Source organism: Phyllostomus hastatus, unplaced genomic scaffold, assembly GCF_019186645.2.
Source record: "Phyllostomus hastatus isolate PE091 unplaced genomic scaffold, TTU_PhHast_1.1 phas_contig_1, whole genome shotgun sequence".
Classification (NCBI taxonomy): domain Eukaryota; kingdom Metazoa; phylum Chordata; class Mammalia; order Chiroptera; family Phyllostomidae; genus Phyllostomus; species Phyllostomus hastatus.
The window spans coordinates 9,734,197-9,760,576 of NW_025333498.1; the positions used below are offsets into that span (position 1 = coordinate 9,734,197).

General features: G+C 35.4%; 1 protein-coding gene across 2 annotated transcripts in view; it reads left to right on the top strand.

Annotated features, from left to right (window-relative positions):
- The window catches only part of NCKAP1 (NCK associated protein 1), a 99,360-nt gene that overhangs the window by 14,140 nt on the left and 58,840 nt on the right, over positions 1–26,380 (top strand). The window contains exons 2-6 of one of the 2 annotated variants that reach the window (XM_045846472.1): positions 1,095–1,205; positions 23,416–23,502; positions 23,701–23,757; positions 24,704–24,846; positions 24,930–25,020. In XM_045846472.1, coding sequence (XP_045702428.1) covers positions 1,095–1,205; positions 23,416–23,502; positions 23,701–23,757; positions 24,704–24,846; positions 24,930–25,020 — 489 coding nt within the window. Of the gene's footprint in view, positions 1–1,094; positions 1,206–23,409; positions 23,503–23,700; positions 23,758–24,703; positions 24,847–24,929; positions 25,021–26,380 lie in introns of both variants that reach the window. The other variant, XM_045846382.1, reaches the window with a different exon arrangement.

The window sequence follows — 26,380 nt, forward strand, 5'->3', positions numbered from 1 at the left end:
GGAAGGTTTGCAAAGCTTTTCACCTTCCCTCTGCCCGCTTGCCCGCTTTCAGATCAGTTTCATGTTTCATAACTTCTCTTTCTGCAATCCACAACATAGCTATAGTAAACAATGAAAAAACATTAAATTGTAGTGCTGTATTTTCTCATATAGAGTAGAGTAATAAAAACTTTCAAAGGACGCATCCTTTTTAAAATGCAATAAAAAGAAGTTAAATAGGAATGTTACAATTTTAGTGATTCCCTAAGAAATAATGTCTCATTAGCAAGCAGTTAATTAAATGTCACATAATGAAACAGTGAAGAATATTGAAGATTTATTCTGTATTGTTAATAGTTCAGATAAAAAGTTCTAATAGTAATACCTTACATTTATGTAATACTTTACACTTTACTATAGAGAATGCTGTACTGCTGATGTGGTTAAAATGTAAATATTTCCATTTGTTCTGTGCTTAGGAGATATATATACATATATACATATAGAACAGATGTAGATTTATTGTTTGAAGTGCTGCTGGTATGATGGAAAACACTGCTGGAACTCAGATGTTTAGAGGAACAGGCAATACACTTTAGTACTGTAAAAACAATTTTAGCAGCTTCTAGTTCTTTTTAACTAGGGGTCTTGTATTAAAATGTTGATAGTGAACAAGGAAAACATTTTGGAAAAGACATTTAAACAATCTTTTATTGTATAACACTTAGAAACATTTCCAGTATTTTACTGAATATAAGTTTTGTAATATTTTATTAGCTTCAGATGAATACAGTACTACCTCAAACCAAGAATTTTTTTCTTTCTCCTTTTGCTTTTCTTTTCTTTTCTTTTTTTTAGGTTTGAGCTTTTTCCTTCACTGCTGTTCTGCGCTAACTGCTTTAAGACTTTCCATGCATTTTTTTTTCAGTAGAAGAACATCTCTGTACTGTCTCCCATTGCATATTTCAGCTGTGACAACCCCTGCACTTTGCCTATTCATTTTATCACCTGCTCACCAAAAGCAATAAATATCTCTAAATTCTGATTACAGATTTGCTATTGTTTTTTGGTTTTAGAGGGATGCATTTCACTTTTTTATCACTGTTGTTTTATAGGCATGTGGAGACCCCAAGGCAAAACCATCCTACCTTATTGACAAAAATCTGGAATCTGCTGTGAAGTTCATAGTCAGAAAGTTCCCTGCTGTAGAAACCCGCAACAACAATGTAAGTCATCTAAATTTTTGTATTACTTGATTTTAGCTATCAAGGGAAAGTAATGGTCAGTAGAATTCTTAAAGTAGCTCTTATTTATCTAATTCTTTATATTTTGATGTACAAATTATGTATATTTATTAAGGGTTTTTAGGAAATGTTCGCATCTCTGAAACTGGAACAGGTAACTGAGCTACAATGCCATTTTATTGTGCACAACATAAGATCTTAACTTCTTATACACTTCTTCCCTTTCAACTTGCAACAGAGAGTAAGGTAATAGATATGTATATATTCTAAATATTTATATGACTAGTTGGAGAGTATTTTCATATAGTCATAAACATAACTTTGTTTTGATGTTAGTATTTATAGAGCTTATATTTGTTATTAGTAATTAAGTTTAGTTTTAAAATATATTTGTTCCTTTAGTATCTTTATAATTAAGAAAGCCATTTTTGAAATTTAATGACCTAACAAGGTGATGGTGTTAAGATCTTTGTTATCCCATATTACTTTTCTCAGATGAAGTTGTTTTTAGTGTATTGAAATATAGTCACTTTCAGAGTTTTCCTGATTTCAAATAGTATACCTCTTTCTCATGGCTCATAAAATTTCTGTGAGCTCTTCAGAGAATCTTTTAAGAAATATATGTAAATTTCCATCAGAGTAAACATAGTTCAGGAGTATGATGTGTTTTCTTAGAAAATTGGCAAGGTCTGATTAAATATATAATCACCTTAATGATAGTAAAACTTTAATTAAAAAGTAAATAAGGAATATTTGCTGTTCTTGATTTGCTAGGCAAACTGTTAATAATAATGCTGTTTTTTTCCAATAGTTTTACTTCCCTTCTCAACTTGCGGCATACAATTGATTTTTTCAATAACAGCTTTAGTGAGATATTCATATCATACAGTTCATCCATTTAAAGTGTATAGTTTAGTGGTTTTTCCTACATCCATAGAACTGTGCATCTAATACCACAATCAATTTTAGAATATTTTCATCACCCTCCCCCCGCCAAAACCTTGGACCCATTAGCAGTCATTCCTGCCAACCCCTAGCCCTAGGCAAACACTGATCTACTTTCTGTCTGAATGCCTATTCTGGAGCTTTCATACAAATAGAATCATATGATGTGTTTTTTTGATTGGCTTATTCCACTTAGTGTAAGGTTTTCAAAGGTAATCCAAGTTGTAGCATGTATCTGTACTTCATTTATTTTTATTGCCAAAAAATACTACATTGTATGGCTATACCACATTTTATTTATCCATTCATCAGTTGATTGATAATTCAAGTTGTTTCTGCTTTTTTGACTATTATGTATAATACTGCTATGAACATTTGTGTAAAAGTTGTGTGAACATGTTTTCCTTTCCCTTGGATATACAGGGTTGGCAAAAGTAGATTTACAGTTGTAAGTATGCAAAACAACAGTTTACTGTGTTATTATTTACTTATTTTCCATACAAACAACTATAAACCCACTATTCTCCCGTTGTATATATACCTAGGAGTGGGATTGCTGGGTCATTTGGTGATTCTTGTGTTACCTATAAAATCAGTTTTAGAATGTTGAATGTTATGACTATAGAATTTACTCTGGTGATTTTGTTTGGAGATTTTGTTTGGAGTTTTGTCATAGGGCCCTTATAGCTATTCTATGTAATAAATGCTATTCTGTTATCTTTGTCTGCTTAAGTACTGTGTCATGGGTATTTGTGAGGTTTTGTGATCTCTGTTTTGATCTGGGTCTGACAGAATTCTTGTGAGAAGTTCCTAGCCAGCTTGGGTTAGGAAATAAGAAATGAGGGGCACAGTTTTATTATTATTATTTTTAATCTCATAGGTGTAGTTAATGGAGGTTTAAGGACTAGTGATAACGGTAGCATCAGAGATTGATAGCAACTTGCAGATTTCTGCCTACTAACTGCACTGAGGAAATGGTATTGATATCATAGTAGGTTTTTTCCTTCTTATTCCTGGTTTTGAGTACTGTATAAATATATGCCACAGAGTATGCTTACTTTATCTCAGGGGTCAGGGAAAATTACTGGTTTAGCCCTACTTCTGTTTTGATTCATGTCATGCCAGCACCACTTGTCCCCAATTTCAAAAAAGGCATTCTTCATGAAAAGAGAAAGAGGGTTTCAGTGAAAAATCCAGTAAAAATTTTTCCTGAAGTTTATAAAAAATAGATCCTTACAGAAAGGCTGCTTGTATTTTGCAGCCAAAGTTGTTAATTCTTGATTGTTTATTTGGTAAATGCTCCTGCTCCTGTACTTTTCAATCCCATCAGAAGCTGTGAGCACATGGATATCTGGTGTACAACTAAGGAGGGCACTGCGGACAGATAGCAGGATGGCTCCCTAACGTGGCCTCAACAGTGATGATGTTGGACTGTGTGTAGAGTCACTTTTACTGTCCTGCTCAGGCCACTTTGGGACCAGATATAAACTTTTGTGCCTCCCAATTCTGGATTCAGGAGAAGTCTGGGATAAGGAACTCTGTATTTTATTAACAAGGAAAAACAGTTTTGCCCAAGAAATTTTAAAAGATATTTTAAGCTATTGTTCAGGTGTATGTTAAAACTATTTTATGAAACTTTTTTCTTAAAAATTTTAAGCTTAATTTCCCCCTCTTTCTATATCTAAAAGCTACCTTTAGATGTAGCTTTAGATGTAGAAAGCTACCTCTAGATGTAAAGCTACCTCTATCATCTAAAAGTTTATTTTAATTAAAAAAATATTCCATTGATTATGCTATTGGCCTAATTTTTACCCCTTTGTCCCCTTCTACCAGCACCCTTCACTCCCTCAGGTAATCCCCACCCCATTGTTATGTTCCTGGGTCATACGTATAAGTTGTTTGGCTACTCCATTTTCTATACTGTACTTTATATCCTCATGACTATTCTGTAATTGCATATTTGTATTTCTTAATCCCCTTACCTCTATATCCATTTCCCCCTTCCCCCTCCCATCTGGCAACCATCAAAATGCTCTCCATATCCATGATTCTGTCTCTCTTCTTCTTGGTTACTTAGTTTTTTAGTTTCAGTTGCTGATAGATATGTATTTATTGCCATTTTATGGTTCATAGTTTTGATATTCTTTTTCTTAAGTCCCTTTAACATTTCATGTAACAATGGTTTGGTGATGATAAACTCCTTTAGTGTTTTTCTTGTCTGGGAAGCTCTGTATCTGCCCTTTGATTCTAAATGATAGCTTCGCTGGGTAGAACAATCTTGGCTGTAAATCCCTGCTTTTCATGCCTTTGGTTATTTCTTGCCAGTCTCTTCTAGCCTGCAAAGTTTCTTTTGGGAAATCAATTGACAGTCTTAGGGTATTCATTCCCCTGTAGGTAACTGACTGCTTTCTCTTGCTGCTTTTAAGATCCTCTCTTTATCTTTAAGCTTGGGCATTTTCATTATATGTCTTGGAGTGGGCCTCTTTGCATCCATCTTGTTTGGGACTCTCTGAGTTTCCTGGACTTGCATGTCTATTTCCTTCACCAGATTAGGGAAGTTTTCTTTCATTATTTTTTCAAATAGATTTCCATTCTTTCATTCTCTCTTTTTCTGGCACTCCTATAATGTGAATGTTGGAATGCTTGAAGTTGTCTCAGAGGCTGCTTACACTATCCTCATTTTTTTGGATTCTTTTTTCTTCTTTGTGTTCTGATTGGTTATTCTTTGCTTCCATATGTTCCAAATAATTGATGGATTCTCTATTCATCCACTCCAGTGTTGTTTTCCTATAAATTGTTCTTTATTTCAGTTAGTGTATTCTTTGTTTTTGACTGGGTCTTTTTTATGCTGTTGAAATCCTCACTAAGTTCTTTGAGAATCTTTATAACCAGTGTTTTGAACTCTGCATCTAATAGATTGCTTATCTCCATTTTGTTTAGTGCTCTTTCTGGAGTTTTGATCTGTTCTTTCATTTGGGCCATGTTTCTTCATCTCCTCATCTTGGCAGCCTCTCTGTGTTTGTTTCTCTGTATCAGACTTAGAGATCCCAGGTAAAGCTAAGCTGCTATGACTTATTTTCTTTGTAGTGTGGCCTAATGTAGTAGGTGTCCTACAGGGTCCAGTGGCACAGCCTCCCCTATTACCCAAACTGGATGCCCTTTGTGTGTGCTGATTACACCCTCCTCTTGTCGTTGATATTTGATTGCTGTTGGCAGGTCAATGGGAGATATTTGCCTGGGCCAGTCAGCTATAAGGACTGGCTGTGACCACGGACCACCAAGTTCCACCCTCTGTGGAGGATTAGCTATCAGGGGCAGGGTGGCAGTGCTCCAGTGTAGTCCGTAGCTGCCCACTGGGTGTGCAGGCTCTGGGGTTTCCCAGGTGGCACCGGCCAAGGTCAGCCCCTACCTGTGTTTTGCCCTGGGCCACCCTGCCTGAGCTATAAAGCAGTCTGAAGTGGCTGCTACTTGTCCTGGGCTTGGAGACTCCCAGGGGAAGCCAAGCTGTGAATCCAGGCTGGCTGCTGCTAGTGCCAGGCCTGGGGCTACTTAGCATGAGGTATTGGGGCTGGAGACTTACTGAGGCTGCTGTGGCTTATTTGAGAGGATTTAGGAAATTGTGAGACATGAGCTAAGACCAGCCGTTCATATGGTAATGTCATAGTTAGCAGTTTGGGTGAGCATGGCAGTTGGGTGGGAAGGAGTCTCAGGGGATCTCCAGGGTGGGGCAAACAGTGTTAGCCATATTGATGGAGTCTCAGATATGGCACCCACCGGCTCTGTAGCTCTGTGTGGGGAGGGCTCAGCAAAGAGACAATGACCTTTTCCGCCTTTTCTGTCTGGGAGAAAGCTGTCCCCCAGCTCCCATCTTAATACCAGACACTTCAGTTCTCCCAGTATGCCACCGGTGCCTTTCAAACTGCTACCCTGGTGCTGGAGCTCAGATGGAAGTGAGTCAGAGTAAGTGTGTGTGGATTCTTTAAAGGGAACTGCTTGGAACTCCAGAAGTTTCTTCCACCAACTCAATCCTTGTTGGTTTTTGTAGCCAGAAGTTATGAGGACTTAATTTCCTGGCCCAGGAACCCTGGGCTGGGGGGCCTCTTTTGGGGCTAGGACTCCTTGCTCCTAAGATATCCCTGCTGAATTTTTATCTACCACACACAGATATGGCAACAGCCTGTTTTGTGTCTCTGACTCTCCTACCAATATGGATGGATATGATTTCTTTAATTTTGTTGTTGTCAGACTTCCATTCAGCTTGATTTCTGACAGTTCTGAGTGATGGTGGTTCTTTATTTTAGTTTTAATTTTGATGTGCTTTTGCAAGGTGAGCCATGCTTATCTAATCTACCATCTTTCTGGGAAGACTAGCTAGTAGTTTTTGAAACAATAAAAATATCTGGCACAAAACATCATTATGAATATTGCTTATTGTATATTTTAGTGTAAATTTTTGGATATGATTCCCAAAGTAAGGGGAAAATGGTACAAATTACTGTCCTGTATGTGTTGAATCAGGTCCGAGCTCCCTAAGGATGAAGGCATTGTTAGTGAGAGTGATGCTACAAGAGTAATTTAAGGATTCTGGCTGAGGTGCAGGCCATTATTGAAACAATTTGAAAATTAAGTTTTCAAACTTACAGGGATATTTTGTGTTATAGGTATTATCTCTTCTCTCAAGGAACACAGTATTATAAGGTACTATAGTAAATTATATTTTTATTTATTTAAGTAACCCACAAGGTCACTCAAGGAAAGAAAAAAAATAAAGCAACTCTAAAACTATTACAATTGGCAGTAAAGTTGGTTCAGGGACATAGTGTTAGAGTCTGTTTTTAAACACTGCATTTTATCGCTAGTGCTTGGCACATAAGAGGCACCTAAGAAATGCTTGGTAAGTGAATGAACCAACTTGATATGCCTTAACTTAGCTAGCTGTCATTTATTCAAACGTTGCCTTAGACTTATGTTATGACTCAAACTTACCACTTTTTAATCATTTTATTATGTTATCAGTTAAAAAATAACTGTACTCTGTAATAGAGCTACACAAATATTTCTCATTAATGTTTTACTAAAAGTAACGTAAAAACAGAATGAGTCCTTGCTTCTTAAAAACCTAATGCATATTTGGGGTGGGTTGGTGGTGTTGGAGATGGTTGTAGATAGGCCCTTGATACATGCACTGTGGTTTAGTTAGGAGTTAGAAGGAAAGGATGAGGAAACTAACCTGCCGAGTTAGTCTCTAACAGGGCATTCTTTATCTTGTCATGGCTGCCTTATGGTGGTCATATACTGGTTAAGAGGATGATGGACTTTGGAGTCAGTAATCCAAAAATTGAGGCCTGGTCTTTCCACTTCTGAGCTGAATGATTTTTGGCAAATCATTTAACACCTCAAGGCCTCTTTGCCCTATCTCTAAAATGGTGCTAATACTAATCTCAAAAAGCAGTTTAATATCTCCTAAAGCACTTAGCAAATTTGTGTGACAAGTTGTTTTTGAAAAACTGGAAAGCGTTATTCATATTACCTCTCTGACTTTTTCATCTACTGGCTTTTCTTCTAACTGCCCTTTAACTGTGATTTCTACATGACCTTCTCCCTTCTCCGCCAGTATATTTGTATGAAAACATTCACTTCCATGGTTTCAATTAAGTAAATATTATTGTCTGTCTTCTGTGTTCCAGATCTAAATTCCAGCTACACTTTGGATAGTTCCACATCCTAGTAGCAAATTTTGTGTCCAATATTGAACACATGATTATCCTTCATTATTTTAGGGTTTTTGTTTCTTTCTGTTTTTTGGAGGGGGTTCTCTGCTTTGAGCCATCAGAAAGCCATATGACTTTTATAAAACATCAGGGTAGTCATTTAGGGCTTGCCAGTTTTAATATCATATCTCTTGAATTTATCCCCTTCAGGTCTGTGTCTCTGGGACAAATGCGATGGCATCCTAAACTGTTATTCTTTTTTTTTTAAGATTTTATTTATTTATTTTTAGAGAGAAGGAAAGGGAGGGAGAATTAGAGGGAGAGAAACATCAGTGTGTGGTTGCCTTTTGTGGTCCCCCCCCCCACCACTGGGGACCTGGCCTGCAACCCATGCATGTGCCCCAACTGGGAATCAAACCAGTGACCCTTTGATTTGAAGGCCAGCACTCAATCTACTGAGCTGTGCCAACCAGGGCCTGAACTGTTTTTCATGCCTCCTAATCTACCCTTTGTTGCTGTTCCTCTTCTCCCTTCCTCCAGCCTCCACTAGGGGAAATAGAATGCAACAAAATTTACTTTCTCTGTGGTCACTCACATCTGTTTTCCTAGACTATGCATTCATCTTTGATTCCTTGTTGTCTAGAATATTGTAGGCCAGCAAATAATACTTATGTTTTGAAAGGATTCATCTTGTAAATTATGTGACAGGGAGTTTTGTGTGTGTGTGTATATATATATATATACACACACACACAAAACAGTGGGCAAAAGTGGGTTTACAGTTCATATGGAAAGTAATACAGTAATTAATAAATAATACAAGATCAAACTGTTTCATGGACTGTTAACTTACTTTTGCCTACCCTTGTATACATACACACACACACCCTTCTCCAATGGAAACTTAAAGAAGTATTTGGTCTTGCTATATTAAACTTGCCAAAATTCAAAGAATTTTTATACAATGAGAACTAATGTGTCAGTATTCCTTTAAAAAGTTATCATCATTCAGTTAATTACTCTTCCACATAAAATAGTCTTTAATTCAAGCTTGAATAAACAATAAGTAAAGGAATGAACCCCTCATTAGAAGATATAAGTGAGCCTTCTTTGATACATTTAAAAAGTATTTGAAATAAGTCAAGTGCTGGCAGGGAATTGCATCAGCATTAATGACCTACCTGAAATTGTTCAAATTTCCCTTTCTTTTTAATTTTCCCCAAAATAACATGAATACATGGTAGTGAATCAAATAATTTAGGATGCAAAGTGAGTGTATCTCCTAACCACTCTTTCCCACCCTAGTCATATTCCTTAGAGAGATCTTTGGTTTTTTAGTATTTCTGGAGGTTACCTCCAGAACTGTAAGGATTATACTTATTATAATGAATATATATTCATTTACCAACTTCAGACAGTATCTATTCTTTGCTACAGAAAATGAGGATTTAAGCCCTGGCTGGTGTAGCTCAGTGGATTGAGCGCGGGCTGCAAACCAAAGTGTTGCAGGTTCGATTCCCAGTCAGGGTACATGCCTGGGTTGCAGGCCATGACCCCCAGCAACCGCACATTGATGTTTCTCTCTCTCTCTCTCTCTCTCTCTCTCCCCCTTCCCTCTCTAAAAATAAATAAATAAAATCTTTTAAAAAATAACCAAAATCAACAGATATAAAAAAAAAGAAAGAAAATGAGGATTTAGCTCATTACATTTCTTCCCATTACTTACCCTTTTCTCTTTTCCTGATGTTGTTTTTTTGTTGTTGTTGTTAATATTTTTGGATCATTGATTATTTCATTTTAAAACTTTTAAAAAATGAAGTTCTTTATTTTTATACCCTCACTCCTGGTAATTTTATACCCTTATGTTGTCAAGATTGTTAATGATTTCTTTTGGTTTTGTAATCATAAACGTTCTGAGATTGAATTATATGCTGATTCTAAAAATAAAAAAACTTTTTTATTGTTTCTAATAATAAGAATAAAGATGTGAGTGTTTATTGTTATTCATTGTCACACTTTGGACTTTCTTGTAAGTGCAAAAAATATATTTATATATTTATAAATAAATGTATACTATAATATATTAAAGAGAAATGAATTCTAAAATTACTTTGTGGTTAAATTTGTTTCATAGGTACAACATAATTTTCTGGAATCACAACAGGTCCTCAAATAATGTCATTTCCTTCAGTGTCATTTTGTTACAATGTTGATGAAATGCCTTAAGAACTTAACTCTTGTTTATGTTAACTAACCTGTGGTAAATTGGTTTTGTTATACATCAGTTTGCTTAAAATTACAGAACCTATTGACCACGGTAAGTAAGGACTTACTGTACAGTTATGTGCCTTTATAGAATTCTTAAATTTATCCAGCTTAATAATTATACCATCTTTGTATAAATTTTTTTTTTCTGGCACCCACTATCCTATTACCATGTCTTCTAATTCTCCTCGGGACAGTTTGGGTAAGCCTGATGGATAGCTTTCACTCTGGGACATCATGGAGTTTGGGGATCTGCTGAAATTGTGTATAGAATTTATGTATAAATGTATGTTTCAGCTTTCATCATTCTTTGGTTCATATGATCGCAACACATCTGTTTTAAAATCAGATAATTTTGTGAATCTTCTATGTATAGTGGAACCTCAGTTCTTGAACTTACTTTGTTCTGGAAAACTGTTCGAGAGGCAATTTGTTTGAAAATTGAATCTCCTTATTGCCTGAGAAACATGTGATCGACTGTTCATAATGGGTTATCGGTATGAAGTGTTGTCAGGTCAAGAATCAAGACCTGAAGTTTGTTAGACAGGTGAGACATTTTCTCCATGAGGAATTTGGTTGAGAACCAAGACTTTTGAGAACTGAAGTTTAACTGTATTCTTTTTATTTATTGTTACTCTGTTACAGTTATCCCTATTTTTCCCCCTTTGCCTTCCTCCACCCAGCCCATCTCCCACTCCCACAGTCAGTCCCCACCCTGTCTTCCATGGGTCATTCATAGATGTTCTTTGACTAGTCTCTTCCCTTTCCACCATTATTCCCCTCCCACCTCCCCTTTGGCCGCTGTCAGTCTGTTCCATGTTTCCATTGTCTCTGATTCTATTTTGCTCATTAGTTTATTTTGTTCATTAGATTCTTCTTATAAATGAGATCATATGGTGTGTGTCTTTTGGAACTGGAGACTATTATGCTGTTTGACTGTATTTTTAACTAAACTAAACTATAATCATAACCATTTCAGCTTACCGACGTTTTCTGTTTTCATGCAGAGTCTGCCAGTGAGCATTATACTGGGGTTTTACAGCATAGCCCCCAAGGGAGATGCATTCCTGGCATTTGCAGTCATCTTTCCTTTTTACAAATTTGCTGGTTACATCTTGCCTCTAGTGATAGTTTTTTAGCTATATTTCAAACAGTTGTAACTAATCCCTTTGGTTGAAATGGTGATTGTAATGCCTTTTACAATAGCAAGAGATGTTACCAATACATTCAGATGTTGATCTTTTATATTTATATGTATGAATATTATAAGATCCTATGTATATGATCTTATATTTGTATATGTGTGTGATCATAAATATTCATATAATTCCTGTTCATAAATGCGATCATAAAAGATATAGAAATATATATATATTTCTTTATATATATATTTATATATTTCTTTGAAGGGGCTTTTAGCACTTTAACTTGGTACCCTTTTAGCATGGTATCTTATTTTTCACAGGAGATTCGGTTTTACCTTTAGTTAGATCAAAAGTTGTTTTGGGTTTTTTTTTGCTTTTTTTTTTTATTGTTCAAGTACAGTTGTCTCCATTTTTTCCCCACCACTCCCCCTTGTCCCACCCATCCCCACCTCCCACTTTTGATCCTACCCCTCTTTGGCTTTGTCCATGTGTCTTTTATACATGTTCCTTGATGACCCTTCCCCTATTCCCCCCTTTATCCTTCCCCTCTCCCCTGTGGTTACTGTCAGTTTGTTCTTTATTTCCATGTCTCTGGTTATATTTTGCTTGCTTGTTTGTTTTGTGGATTAGATTCCACTTACAGGTGAACCAATATCATATGGTATTTGTCTTTCACTGCCTGACTTACTTCACTTAACATAATGTTCTCCAGATCCATCCATGCTGTTGTGAAGGGTAGGAGCTTCTTCTTTCTTTCTTCTGTGTAGTATTTCACTGTGTAAGTGTACCACAGTTCCTTGATCCACTAATTTACTGACGGGCACTTAGGTTGCTTCCAGCATTTGGCTATTGTAAATTGTGCTGCAATGAACATTGGGGTGCATAGGTTCTTTTGAATTGATGTTTCAGGATTCTTAAAGTATAATCCCAGCAGTGGAATTGCTGGGTCAGAAGGCAGTTCCATTTTTAGTTTAATGAGGAAATTCCATACTGTTTTCCACAGTGGCTACATCAGTCTCCATTTCCACCAACAGTGCACTAGGGTTCCCTTTTCTCCACAACCTCTCCAGCACTTGTTTGTTGATTTCTTTATGGTGGCTTTTCTGACTGGTGTGAATTGATGTCTCGATGTGGTTTTAATTTGCATCTCTCTGATGGTTAGTGATGCCAAGCATCCTTTCATATGTCTCTGGGCCCTCTCTGTGTCCTTGGAGAAGTGTCTGTTCAGGTCCTTTGCCCATTTCCTAATTGGATTGTTTGTCTTTGTGGTGTTGAGTCGTATGAGTTCTTTATATATTTTGGAGATCAAACCCTTGTCCGAGGTATCATTTGCAAATACATTTTCCCATATGATTGGTCCCCTTTTCATTTTGCTGATGCTTTATTTAGCCATGCAGAAGCTTTTTATTTTGATGAAGATCAAAAATTATTTGCCAAGATCCAAAATAAAAGACAGGGAAAAAAACTGCAATGGAGTAAATAATAGATCTGAAAAACACTTTTTTAAAAAAAAAATTTTTTAGCACTCATTTTGGCTAAAAATGTTTTAAATACATACATCAGTTTTTTGAGGACAATAATACATAGATATAGGGTAATACACTGTGTGAGTTCTCATTGTCTAGTATAGGATAGAACATACATAGAGGATGGGGAAATATATATTTCTAATTGCCTTTTTTTAAGGAATATTTTATTTTGGGAGAGTATTACATACTTTCTCGGCACAAATAGCCATAGCTGCTTTCTCTTGCCTTGGGGCCTTTATGCTGTTTTTAGTATCTGGAACAGTCTTTCCTTCCCATATTCTTTCTCTAGGCTAACTTGTATTTGCCTTTCAGGTGTTTCCTTAGATACCACTATTTCAGAGAAGCCTTTTCTAACCCTTTCACATTAGGTTAATTGCTGCATGTATGTTTCTATAGCCCCCTCTACTTATCATTCAGTTTTTTATTTAAAACATTTACTCAATACCTTTTATGAGACAAGTCCTATTCTGGGAATGGGGATCCAGCAGTGAATAAACAGATCAAGTCATTAATCTTATAGAGCTTACCTTCTGCTGGACAGATAGGTCATAAAAAAGAATTGGAATATAGTTAGGGGTGAGTTTTAAGGGAAAAAAAGCAGGGTAAATGAACAAGTATAATAGTGGAGAGATGCTAATTTATTAAGATGCCCAGGGAAGGCCTTACTGAGGAGGAGGCATTAGGACAGATGTTTGAAGATAAGAGGGAATGAGGTTATTTGGAGAAATAAAATTCCAAGATCTTTGGCTTGAACAAATATAAAGATTTACAGGGGTAAGAAAGCAAGAACAGGTTTGGGTTTGGGGGTACAATAGCTCAATACTAGATATGAGGTGTACTAGAAATCTGAGGGGAGGCGTTGAATAGTCAGTTGTATACAGATGATCCTTATAATGATTTAACTGATGATTTTTCTCCTTTACAGTGAGTGGTATGAAAGCAATATGCAGTCATTAGAAATTGTACTTCTAATTTTGAATATTGATCTTTTCCTGAGCTAGTGATATGTGATAAGACACTCTTTTGTGATGCTGGACACTGGCAGCGAGCTGCAGCTCCCAGGGCTAAAGAGCCAGTACTGTACGGTGTATTGTGTTGCCATTGTTTTTTGGACAGAGTATTTTGTGTTTTTATATCTGATCATGTGTGCAAAACACCCATCTGTGTCTCCTTTTTCTGGTGAGAAGAGGAGGAAGTTAATTACTTTTAAAAGGAAAATTGCCCAACTGTAAGCTAATGTGTTTTGAGCATGGTTAAGGGGAGTCTAGGCTAAGCTATGATGTGCAGTAGCTTAGATATAGAAAGGCACTTTTTTAAAAAAGATTTTATTTTTTCATTCTTAGAGAGAGGGACAGGGAGGAAGAAAGAGAGGGAGAGAAACATCCATGTGAGAGAGAAACATCAATTGGTTGCCTCTTGTACAGTCCCAACTAGGTACCTGGACTGCAACCCAGGAATGAGCCCCAATCGGGAATTGAACTGGCAACCTTTTGGTTTGTGGCACCACGCCCAACCAAGTGAGCTACACCAGTTAGGGCTAAAGGCACTTTCAACTTAAGATATTTCCAACTTAGAATGGGTTGGTTCATCCTGATGTAACCCCATCATAAGTTAAGGAACATTTGTAGATGTCTAGAGTTTAGACCAGCATTAAGCTGAGAATCAAGTTGAAGAGGAATTACTGAGTGTTTTAAGAAGGAGGAGTGGGATAGTCATTAAGGAGTGAGAAAGTGTATAGACAGTGAAAATGGAGGGATGTTGCTCTTCATTTATTGTTAATGATCATGAATTCAGGTTGATTTTGACTCAGCATAGGTGTATACTTTCTCCTGTTGTGGATTTTGTCAGACAATTAGGATGGAGAGAGGGACAAAGGGAGTAATAGAATAATGGGCCATTTAATCTTAAAATGAGTAAAAATGGAAGTAAGACATGAGAGGGTGAGTGACAGTAAAAAGATGGTAGGATGAATGGATAGGAAGGAGGTCCTGTGAGTTCAAAGAATTGATGAGAGTAGGGTATTAAGAAGGTATAAAGGTAGTAAGTGGAAATTATTCTCCCATCGATGCCACTTTACCTTGTCTTCAAATTTCCCAAGAGTCGTATATGTTCAAAAAGGCCAGTAAGGAGCCAAGACACTTTAAGCATAAACTTTATTTTGTTTAAAGACCTGGCAATGAGGAGGCTTAACATGAGCCACCATTCTGTCAACATATAATCATGTAACAAAAATAATCCCTGGGTGCCCTCTCAATTCTAGGCCCTCCTTTAACTTCCTGTGTTGCTCACTGTCCTCACTACCCTTAGAAGCTCTGATCTTTGTTATTATCTTTCTCATACTACTGTGTGGGTGTGCTTTTTAAACTTCTTTCATGTTATTACCAGTTGGTGAAGGTCTTTGTTTTAGCAGGCATGTGGGAATAAATCGTTGTAGTTTTTCATCATCTTTGAACTTTGCACATAGAAGTTAGTTGTGGTGTTATCAGCTTCTAAAACTGGACATTTATTTTTAAAAAAGTAAGTTACCTGTATATCTACTTATGCAATGGTCACTAGACTATGTGCTTCTTTAGGGGCAGGTCAGAGTTTTATTCACGGTTTTACCCCCAGCTTCTCTTACAATGTCTTACAATGTCAATAGCACTCGAGTTTATCTCGACATAAATAACAGTGTAATTATTGATTACAGTGATGACATCTAATCAGTAAGAAAAGCCTGATTATTTCTGTGTACTCAGGTTATGAAAGCAAGGTAATCACATATTAGAAAGCTTTAAAAAAATCCTCACCTGAGGATATGTTTATTGATTGGGCGGGGTGGGGGGAGAGTGAGAGAGAGAGAGAGAGAAACATGGATCGGTTGCCTCCTATATGAACTGCTTCGGGGGATCGAACCACCAACTCTGGCATGTGCCTTGACAGGGAATCAAACCTGCCACTTTTCTGTGTACGTGGTGCTGCTCCAAACTTACTGAGCAACCTGGCCAGGGCGAGATTTTTTTTTTAATTATTAAACTCTAGTGTAAAAGTACTAGTATCATTTATATTTTCATTTATATGAAAATGGTGCCAGTATATTAGGTTAGTTGTATTATCATTAACACAATGTAATGTCTTTTATACAAAGGTGTTACACCTCACCAACCACACCATACTAGGACATATAATTAGTGATTTTCTAGTACTAATGGTAAAATTAGTTTCATTACTTTGTGCTGATTTGACCATCTTGTGACCTGAAATATTAAACTTCCAAATTTTTCCTAATGTAAGTTAATGAGCTCAGGTGGTGAAATAGAGGTTGTTTTAATTTGTATCACTGAATTTTAGATTAATCTTTATTTCAGTTACCTAGTGCTGCGTAATATACTATCCCAAAACTCAGGGGGCTTAAAACAACTTATTCATTGTCATTCTGTGGTTTAACTGGACAGTTCCTCTACTGGTCTTACTAGCTTTAGGTAACAGCTGCATTTAGTTGGTGGGTTGGCTGGGGATGCACCAGACTGGGTTAGCAGGATGCTGAGCCTCTCTTTCCTTGTCAGATGCTATCTCATGCTTCTTCACTAATGGCACTTTAGAGAAGTGTTCCAGAAAGAGCAAAAGCTGAAGCCTTAAGGCCTCTGAAGTTGTCTCTCTTCTGCTGCTTTCTGTTGCTTAAAGCAGGTCACATGCCAGCTGAGATTGTAAGGGTAGGAATATACTCAGTTTTTGATAGGAGGATCAATAAAGTCCTATCAAAAAAGGACAAGGATATAGTCTCTACTTGTTTTTGCCTGTTTTTTAAAATAGAAAACTCTTCTGTTCTCTGCTTTCCTTTATTAAACAGGTGATCAGCAACGTAAACTTGAAAAAGAGCACTTGGATGTATAAAATGAAGAGGTTGAATTAGAGAAGTTCTTAAAAGCTTCAATTTGTGAAACTGATGAAGTTAGGATTAAATACAAGTGTTTCCTGAAAACAGAAGAGCTTTAGCTTTGCTTGTTCCTAATTCGTTTGTGTCAGTGTATGGCAACTTGAATGTTGAAGTGTATTGAAGAGATGTTTTGAATTTTGAAATCTGGTTTCCCCTGATTGGCATCATGCCCTCTTTTGGTCTGTTTCTGTATCTGGAAAATGAAGATAAAAATATACCTTGATTGGGAAGATGAAAAAAGTTCTGGATATGGATGAGGGTGATGGTTGCACAACAATTCGAATGCATTTTTAAGTGTGAGCTAAGCACACTTAAAAATGGTTAAAATGGTAGACATTTGTTAATGTATATTTTACCACAATGAAAAATGTACCTTGAAAATTAGTTATGCAGATTAAATTCAACAGATCTTTTTATTTATTTATTTTTACATTGAATTTATTGTGGTGACATTGATTAATAAAATTATATGAAAATTATATAAAATCAATAAAATTGATTTTTAAATTATATAGGCTTGAGATAGGCAATTCTGTGATACAGCGTATGTACACAATACATATTGTGTTGTTTGTTCACCACCCAAAGTCAAGTCTCCTTCCATCACCATTTACTCCCCCTTTACCCTCTTCTCTCTCTCCCCATCCCCACCCCTCTGGTAATCACCATACTTTTTGTTTGTGTCCAGGAGTCTTTCTTTGCTTAATCCCTTAACCCTTCCCACCCAGCACCCAACCCCTTCCCCTCTGACAGCTGTTAGTCTATTCTCTGTATCTATGAAGTAACAAATCTTAAAGTAATACTTATTTTCTAGGTAAGTGTTAGGATAACTTTTCCTAAAATGTATTATCCTTTGCTCAGAAAGATGCATTTCTAAAATACTGCCAGTAGAGTCATTTGTATGTGATAAAAGAAAAGTTCTACAATGTCCTGTGAACCTTTTTAAAAATTACTAATCTTTGTGTTAATTTGGATTTTCAGGCAATCCTTGGAAATTTGCTTATATTTGATATAAATACGTCATCCTTTGTAGTTCCTCATTTCTTTCTTTCATGCTTTTCTCTATTGGAAGGTCATAATGAAATATTTTGTCCAGTTTTTGGGATTTGTTCAAGGGATTAAATCACTACTTTGTGTTAGGATGCATAAATTCATTTGAGACATGATTTGATATCTTAGTTGAGTTCATTTATAATCAGCGCAATTTGATAATTGCCTCTATGAGTTTTATGTTGAGAAACTTGAGGCTTGATTTCCTTCCTTCCTTTCTTTCTTCCTTCCTTCCCTTCCCCTTCCTCTTTCCCTTTCTTGTGCATTGCCGTGTACCAATATTCTAGATGCTGGAGATATAGCTGGAAGTAGTACAAATCTTGCTCCCATGGAATTAAAATTCAAGTTGGGATGTTAGACAAACGGCTAAAAGGGATACTTATTTTCATTTGGAGAGAAGTGGTAGGAAGAAATAGAAGGCAGGTCAAGGTGTTAGACTGGTGAGGGTGTGGAGATTATTTTAGATTAGAGTGTTCAACAGTGACTTTACTGAAGAGAAGTGAAGTGAGGGAGTGAGCTATGTGCAGAAGGAGAGAATAGCATCCCAGACATGAGAAAGAATACAAGTGCAAAGGCTCTGGGGTGGGTGCAAGCTTGGTGAATTTGATGAACACTGCAGACCAATACTGAGTGAGGCTGGGTCTTAGAGGAGACTAGGTCTTAGAGATAGGCAGGAGTCCTCTTAAGATTTTATTCTGGTAAGGACTTTGTGTTTTATTCTGAGTGTGATGGGAAACCATTGGACTTTTTCTGTCTTACAGTAAATAAAAATCAGGACCCTGATTTTCATTTACTTATAAGACAATGAGATGATGAATTAAGAAAACCTTATTATGGATGCTGAACCTAAAGAACCACTGAAATAATATTAGACCAAGAAGGTTTGCAAAAATAGTATAGAGCTGCCATATTCTCTTCACCCGGTTTTAACATCTTACATAACCATCACTGGAATAAATTTTTGAGTTAATATATTGCTTTAAAATGCTACTCTCCTGCTGCTGTGTGGAGAAGAGTGAAGAGGCAAGAGCAGAAGTATAGAGACTAATTAGGAGGATACTGTAATAGTCCAGATGAGAGTTGATGACTGTGGTGGTAGCCATACAGCTCTTCAAAAAAGGTCTTTTATTTTTAAAAATGTCTGGTTTAGAATATCATACTAAGAAATAGAACAGAGTGTTCCCTGAAACCAAACTCTGCACTCAGTTGTTTATTAAAAGGAGCAAATAGCATAATTTAGATGAAGAAAATAATTTATTATGCATAAGCAGTGTTGATAATGAAAGAAGATAATTTAAATGTATGAATAAAAAAACTAAAGCTACATATTTTTCCTGTTGAAAATCAGTGAGTTGGCTTTTGTAGGCATTGATTTCTTATTGTAATTTGCTAGTACTTTGAAAGAATGAAAGCTAGTACTTATTTCTAGATACTTATTTTGGTATGGAAAATATTTTTCCCCCCTTTTATTTTTATTGTTGACACTAATACAGATGTCCTCATTCACCCCTCCCTCCATTCTTTGCCTGCCTTGACACATTCCCCAAACCCCTTCCCTCTGGCCTTCTTCGTATCTATGAGTTACACATGTATGTACTTTGGCTAATCCCTTCACCTTCTTTCAATGAGTCCCCCTCTCACCGCTCCTCTCTAACAGCTGCCAATCTGTTCCACATGTCCATGCCTGTGTTTATATTTTGTTTATCACTTTGTTTTTTAATTGAACAAAGATTAATTACCAAGATTTTTACATACAAAGATAATGACCTTATTTTGTAGTCTTCATGGCTAATGTTTATCCTGATTAAGTTTTTACACATTTTACTTGAATGTTAAGAATAATGATCCATAGTTAGAAATTTTATTTAAAAAATTGTATTTATTTTTGGAAAGATGGGAAGGGAGGGAAAAAGAGGAGGAAACATTGATATGTGAGAGATGCATCGATCGGTTGCTTCTCACACATTGCCAGCTGGGCACCTGGCCTGAAACTCAGGCATGTGCCCTGACTGGAACTCGAACCGGTGATCTTTTGGTTTTCAGGCCATTGCTCAGTCCACTGAGCCACACGAGCCAGGGTTATAGTTAGAAATTTTAATTAAAGTATTGCACATATATATATTGTTAATATACTTCATCTGTGTATTCATGATATGGTATTAAAGAGAATAGAATCAGTTCCTCTTGAAATTGTGCTTTTCTGATGTACTGTCCTATAATATCAATTTACTACTGATCTATGTTCTTACGCCATTTCCTGATTTTTATTTTTATTTTTTTAAAGATTTTGTTTATTTTTAGAGGGGAAGAGAAAGAGAGGGAGAGAAACATCAGTGTGTGGTTGCATCTCACTGACCCCCACTGGAGACCTGGCCTGCAACCCAGGCACGTGTCCTGACTGGGAGTCGAACTGGTGACCCTTTGCCTCTCAGTCTGGTACTCAATCCACTGAGCCATGCCAGCCAGGGTCCTGATTTTTATTTATTATAAGACAATGAGATGATGAATTAATAAAACCTTGTTATGGATGCTGAACCTAAAATTCAATACTTTTTGGTAGTTTTTACTCCATTTTAAGAACTAAAATGTAGTTTTTTTTTTAATTTTATTTTTTTTTTGCAGTTGAGGCCTAAGAGAGTTAAAGACACTGCTTGTTGTCATAGTTAAATTCTTTCATGCAGAGCTTTATTAAATTTATTTTCATTAAAGAGGGGACATAATTGTAATTGTCTTATAGAGATGTTGGGAGGATCATGTGAGATACTTCCAGAATCTTTGGAATAATAACCTGGCAAAGAATGCATGTTTAGCAAATATTAGTTGTGTTCAGATGAATTAAAAAACCTTTATTTTTGCTTATTTTGAAGAAGTGGTCTGTGAGCCTTATTTGTTATTCACCTACTATTTAATGAACAGCTTCTGGTTGCCAGGCACTGTTAGAAGTCCTCATGTACATTATGTTTGCTAACTGTACACATCAGCTCCCATTTTGATGATGAGGATACTAGGTTCTGAGGGGTTAAGTCTTTTTGCTGTGGTAACATAAAAAGGAGGTAGGCTTTCTAGCATTACCTACCAAAACATGTCATCTGACACTGACGTGTAAAAGTCTTCTAAATTTGTCCTGATCACTCATCTGATTGTTTGTATTGGGTACTTCTTTATGTGCAGAGCTGTGTGATAGAGGTTGTGTAGATTAAAAAATCATTTGGTACACTGTCTTACATGTTAGACATAGCAGTGATATAAATTAGAAGGTGATACTATTAGAAATGATACACATTTTGAAGAGGGAGATACAGTATAAATAACATTGAACAGGGAAGAGGTTCAATCAGGGCTGTTTCCTGAAAATGCAGTTAACGTTTAAACTAAGTGGTTTAGGAGTAGTGGGATTTGGATATACAATAGATAAGTGGAATTAGGACACCTCATTTGAGGAAACATTAAGAAAACATGAAATATGTATATAATGTAGTGAATTGTTTTGACTACTGTGTATTGTGTGTGAATGCATGTAGGGGAAATTTAGATTGGAAAGATAGATTAGGGCCAAATTGTATAGGGCTTTGAAAACTTGTGTGATTATTTTGAATTCAGATATCTGTTAGTTCAGTACATTATTTAGCCACTGTAGAGGCTAGTTACATATGGTTTTGGGGGAAATAAAGTTGACTGAGAAATTTAGACCGTAATGAGACTTGATTAACAAGGGAGGTGCTAGGCAAGTGGAATGGTAGAAAGAATATTTTTTAGGAGTAAGAAGAGATTTCTAATCCTGGCTCTGTAATTAAGTAGTTATAAAACTTGGAGAAGATTCTTTCAACTCTATGGGCATTAAGTTCTGAATATGTGAAATGTGAAATGAATGTTTGTATAAAAGATCATTAAGACCCATAATAAGTATGATGGCGAACGTGTTATTTTTGTCCACATTAGAAATTGAAAGGAGGCACTATTAATAATGAAGCTCAGCAGCAACCAAATTATAGTTGTGCCTCTTATCCTATTATTATGAGACTACTTTCACCTGTTATATTTTCAAAACTCAAATTTAAAATACTGAAAAGGAAGAAAAGGGAATAAGACATCAATCGTAAATGTTTGATGTTGTTGAACAAGGTAAAGGTAGTATAATCAGATGGAATAGAATCATTTTAAAATAAGTAGCTTTGATGTTGTGATGGTAATAACTAAAAATGTACACAAAACATAGAATTATTTTGAAACATTGTGCAAAATAAAGTCAGCTATTCATAGGTAAAGCTGAAAACAGTTACATATCACTATAAGTATATACCTTCATTCATTTGGCATTTGTGAAATGAAATACTTCATTTATCCATGTTTTCTAGACATAATTAATTTTTAAAATTGCTTTGGGGACTTCAGTATTTAGGGTAATTTACCCTGCAATAGTTGGATCTACCAGACTGCTGTGCTTCTGTTTTAAATAGCCTTTTTATAGTTGTGTTTGTTTTTTTTACTCTTCTGATATTATGTTCACTGCTTTAAATACTCTTGCTTATATAATAGTTTAATGCAATTATATATAGAGGCACTTCTTACCCCAATCCCTTGTGTAAGTATACAAAGAATAATAGGAGGACCTCAAAACTGTGAGGGTTTCTGATAGCAAGTTTGAACCACTTTCTCATTTTTTCTTATTCAACTAGACTAGTGATTCTTAGACCTTTAATGTGCATTCAGATCACCTCAGTATTTTGTTAAAAAGCAGATTCTGATTCTGTAGTTTTGAGGTGGGCCCGAGATTCCACTTTTCTAACAAGTGCCTACATGATATGGAAGTTGTTCTTCTGTAGACTGCACTCAATATCAAGGTTCTAAATATTTTATTGGACTTCCAGCAATCTTATGATAGAGGGCATTAAATATGACTGGATTCTTTCACAAATCATATTACTGGTAATGGTTGTTTTAAAAAGAAAACTTAGGACTTGTAAATTTAATAATACAACTGATTGAACTAATATTTGTCTTTCGTATTCACATTTTCCTCTTTCATATGTTTATCAGTGTCTTAACTCTAGTTTTGCTTCTTCCTCATTTCTTTTTTTGTTATTGTGGTTTTTGCTTTTGTTTAATGTATTATTGTGTCGTGTGGATCTGGTCAGGGAACCTTTACTGTATTTTATGTTTGTATCTACATTTTATTTTGCATGCGTAACGTGGCTTTGCCTGGATGTTCTTTTTGGTAAGTTACAAATTTATAAAACATTGTTTTTTGTAGTGTAAGTTATAATGTTTTTCACCTTCTTTTCTTCCACTTCTAGTAATGTGACCATGCTCATGAGTGGTTTTTAATTTTTTTTTAAAGTTCATTTAATAATTATTTTTCCTAACATTTTACAATTTTCCTTAATAGTAGTGCAGTTTGGTACTAATCTGCTTTGGTTCGTTTTTTAGCCTCACACTGTCAGTTGCTGATCACTGTTAGCAGTTGCTGTCTCAAGTATTTTGGTTTTTTAAAAAAGCCTTAATCATCTAGAAATATTGTTCTAAAAGCGTGTGTTTTCACATAGCAATTATAGAAGAAAATAGTTTGTAGTAAAATGAAATATTTTTGTTCTTGGTAAATAGTGCATTCTGATTTTGTTTTTACAGCAACAGCTTGCACAGCTACAGAAAGAAAAATCAGAGATTCTGAAAAATCTGGCATTATATTACTTCACATTTGTAGATGTTATGGAATTCAAGGTATGTATTTTAATACATAAAATTTAACATTTCAGAGGGTGATTTAACATTTGTTAATTTGCAAATCGCTTTGTCATTTGTAGATAATAAATTAAAATTTTTCTAGAACTAAGTTTTCAAATATATATTATTTGTGTGTATTTCTGAATTTCACATTATTTATATAGGTAAAAGATTAAAATAAACTTTTATTTTCAGGACCATGTTTGTGAATTGCTCAATACTATTGATGTTTGCCAAGTCTTCTTTGATATTGTAAGTAGTATTTTCAGAATACTTTCCATTTTTCTTCTTTATTTCTAGTATACTAAGGGGACCAAATCCTGTTCTTTAGAGAAAATGTATACAACTCGTATATAAAGTTTTAGCATTGGTTACTTGGCTTCTTTTGTACTGTGTTTGTAAGATAAGGAGTTAAAATGTATTTCCTTTTTACCTTGTTTATTTGAATCACTGCATATGAGTCTTGTACTTACTGAGAAGTATTGTTCATTTTAGTATTTTAGTAGGTTCAGTTAAGCAAAGTTAAGTGCATAATGATTTTCTCTGTAAAAGTCTTTCTTGATAGAATCTTTCTCAGTGAGACAATTCATAAATATAGGAAGTCAAAGTGAAAAACATCTCCATTGACTTAATGGCTAACTTTTTCGTTTACTTAATACTCCTTTTCTTGCTTACTAAAACTGGCTCTAATTAAAAAAAAAACATTTTATGTATTTTTAAAAAGATTTTATTTATTTTTAGAGAGAGAGGGAGGGAGAGAGGGAAAGAAACATCAGTGCTTGGTTGCTTCTGGCACACCCCGTACTGGGAACCTGGCCTGCAACCCAGGCACTTGCCATGACTGGGGATCGAAGTGGTGACCCTTTGGTTTGCAGGCCTGCACTGAGTCCACTGAGCTACACCAGCTGGGGCTCCAGTGTTTCTTACTCTTGTTTTGGTTATTCTTTTACATAGGGCAATAATAAACTTGTTTTCATCCATAAAATTGTGTCACAAGCACAAAACTGTATTTGTAACTCCCTAATTTTAGACATGTTGTTGGTGAAAGGAATTAGAATTTCAGAAATGGGGATAAAATAACTATAGAAAGTTATTAGCTTATAGTAACTTCCATGAAGATTTGTGTGTGTGTGTGCATGTATATGATTAAAAGTTGGCAAAATAGGAAGGAGTTAAACTTGATGTTTTTTTTTTCCAGACTGTAAACTTTGATTTAACAAAGAACTACTTAGATTTGATCATAACCTATACAACACTAATGATACTGCTGTCTCGAATTGAAGAAAGGAAGGCAATCATTGGATTGTATAACTATGCTCATGAAATGACCCATGGAGCAAGGTAGACCTGCATTATAAAAATCTTTGTGAAATTCTCAATTTGATGGCTTACTGCTCAGTGAAATTTGATATGTCTATTTTAAGTGACCGAGAATATCCACGCCTTGGTCAGATGATTGTGGATTATGAAAACCCTTTAAAGAAGATGATGGAAGAATTTGTGCCCCATAGTAAGGTAAAAGCTGATTTTTATTTTTTAAATAAAGATTTTAAATAATTTTTAAAAGATTTTTAAAATTTATTTTTAAAGAGAGGAAAGGAGAGGGAGATAAACATGGATGTGAGAGAGAAACACTGTTTGGTTGCCTCTCGTATGTGCCCGACCAGTGACTGAACCCACAACCTAGGTGTGTGCCCTGACCAGGAATTGAACTGGCAACGTTTTGCTTTGTGGGATGATGCCTCACTACCTGAGCTGCACTGGTCAGGGCAATAAGAGTGGGTTTTCTGATGTGCTTTATAATCATGTGATGCAGGCTAAGTGTGGAAAGTTAATGTTAAACTTTTAGGGAAAAAATTATATGAATAATAACTATGCATAGTTTTATCTAATTGTGAACCAGAACACTAATTAGTTAGAGTTTGAATAGCGTATAGAATTTCAGTAATATATTGATCCATTATAGTTTTTAGATTTAATATAGGGTGTAGAGGTAGTGCAGTTTAGTATTTTGAGAATGACTCCTGCTACACCAGACTGCCTGAGTGCTAATCCCTGTTCTGCCGATTGCTAACTGTGCAGTGCTGGACAAGTTATTTAACCAACTTCACTGTATGTCAGTTTTTTTACCTGTAAAAATGGACTAATAATAGTACCTACTTCTATGATTATTATGAGGATTAAATTAGTTACTTCATTAAAAGTATTTAGATAATATAGTATTTTATAAATTTTAGGTATATTATTATAATATAGGCTCTTAAGAGAAAAAAATTGTAGGAGTTTTGTGGAAATAATTTGGAATGTCTCTCCTTTATGATGTATTAAAAAATAGGTTTTAATGAAATAATTTTGGTTCTAAGGAATCTTGCCATTATGACTTCTTTGCAGTAGTGCTAATTCAAAGAACCATTGTTCCTAAACATTTCAAGGAAATTTGTAGTTAGCTTATACATCCATATTATTTATAAATAAGGAAATTGAAGACTAGAGAAGTGACATGAGGAACCATTTGTCAGCAATAGTGGTAAAACCAGAATGAAATCCCAGTATATTAGTATCTTGGTTCATTATTCTCTTTGGATGATAATAGAATTTTTAGTAATAGATAATTTTGTATGAATCTGTGCCCTTTTTTTTGACATATAGTTAGCACCAGTTTTTGTTCTTTTCCCACTAAGTTGATGGAAATTTCCTCAAAGGCTATTGGATCTTTTTTTTTAAGTTCTCCATAGTCATTAACATGTACTAGACTATTCATAGTTACCGAAGGAGAATTGACCATTTGGATTAGATCAGTTATTTTCTAATCTTGATATTTCTGATGCTCCATATCTCAGAGTACCGTGTATTTGCTAGGATTTATTAAAAATAA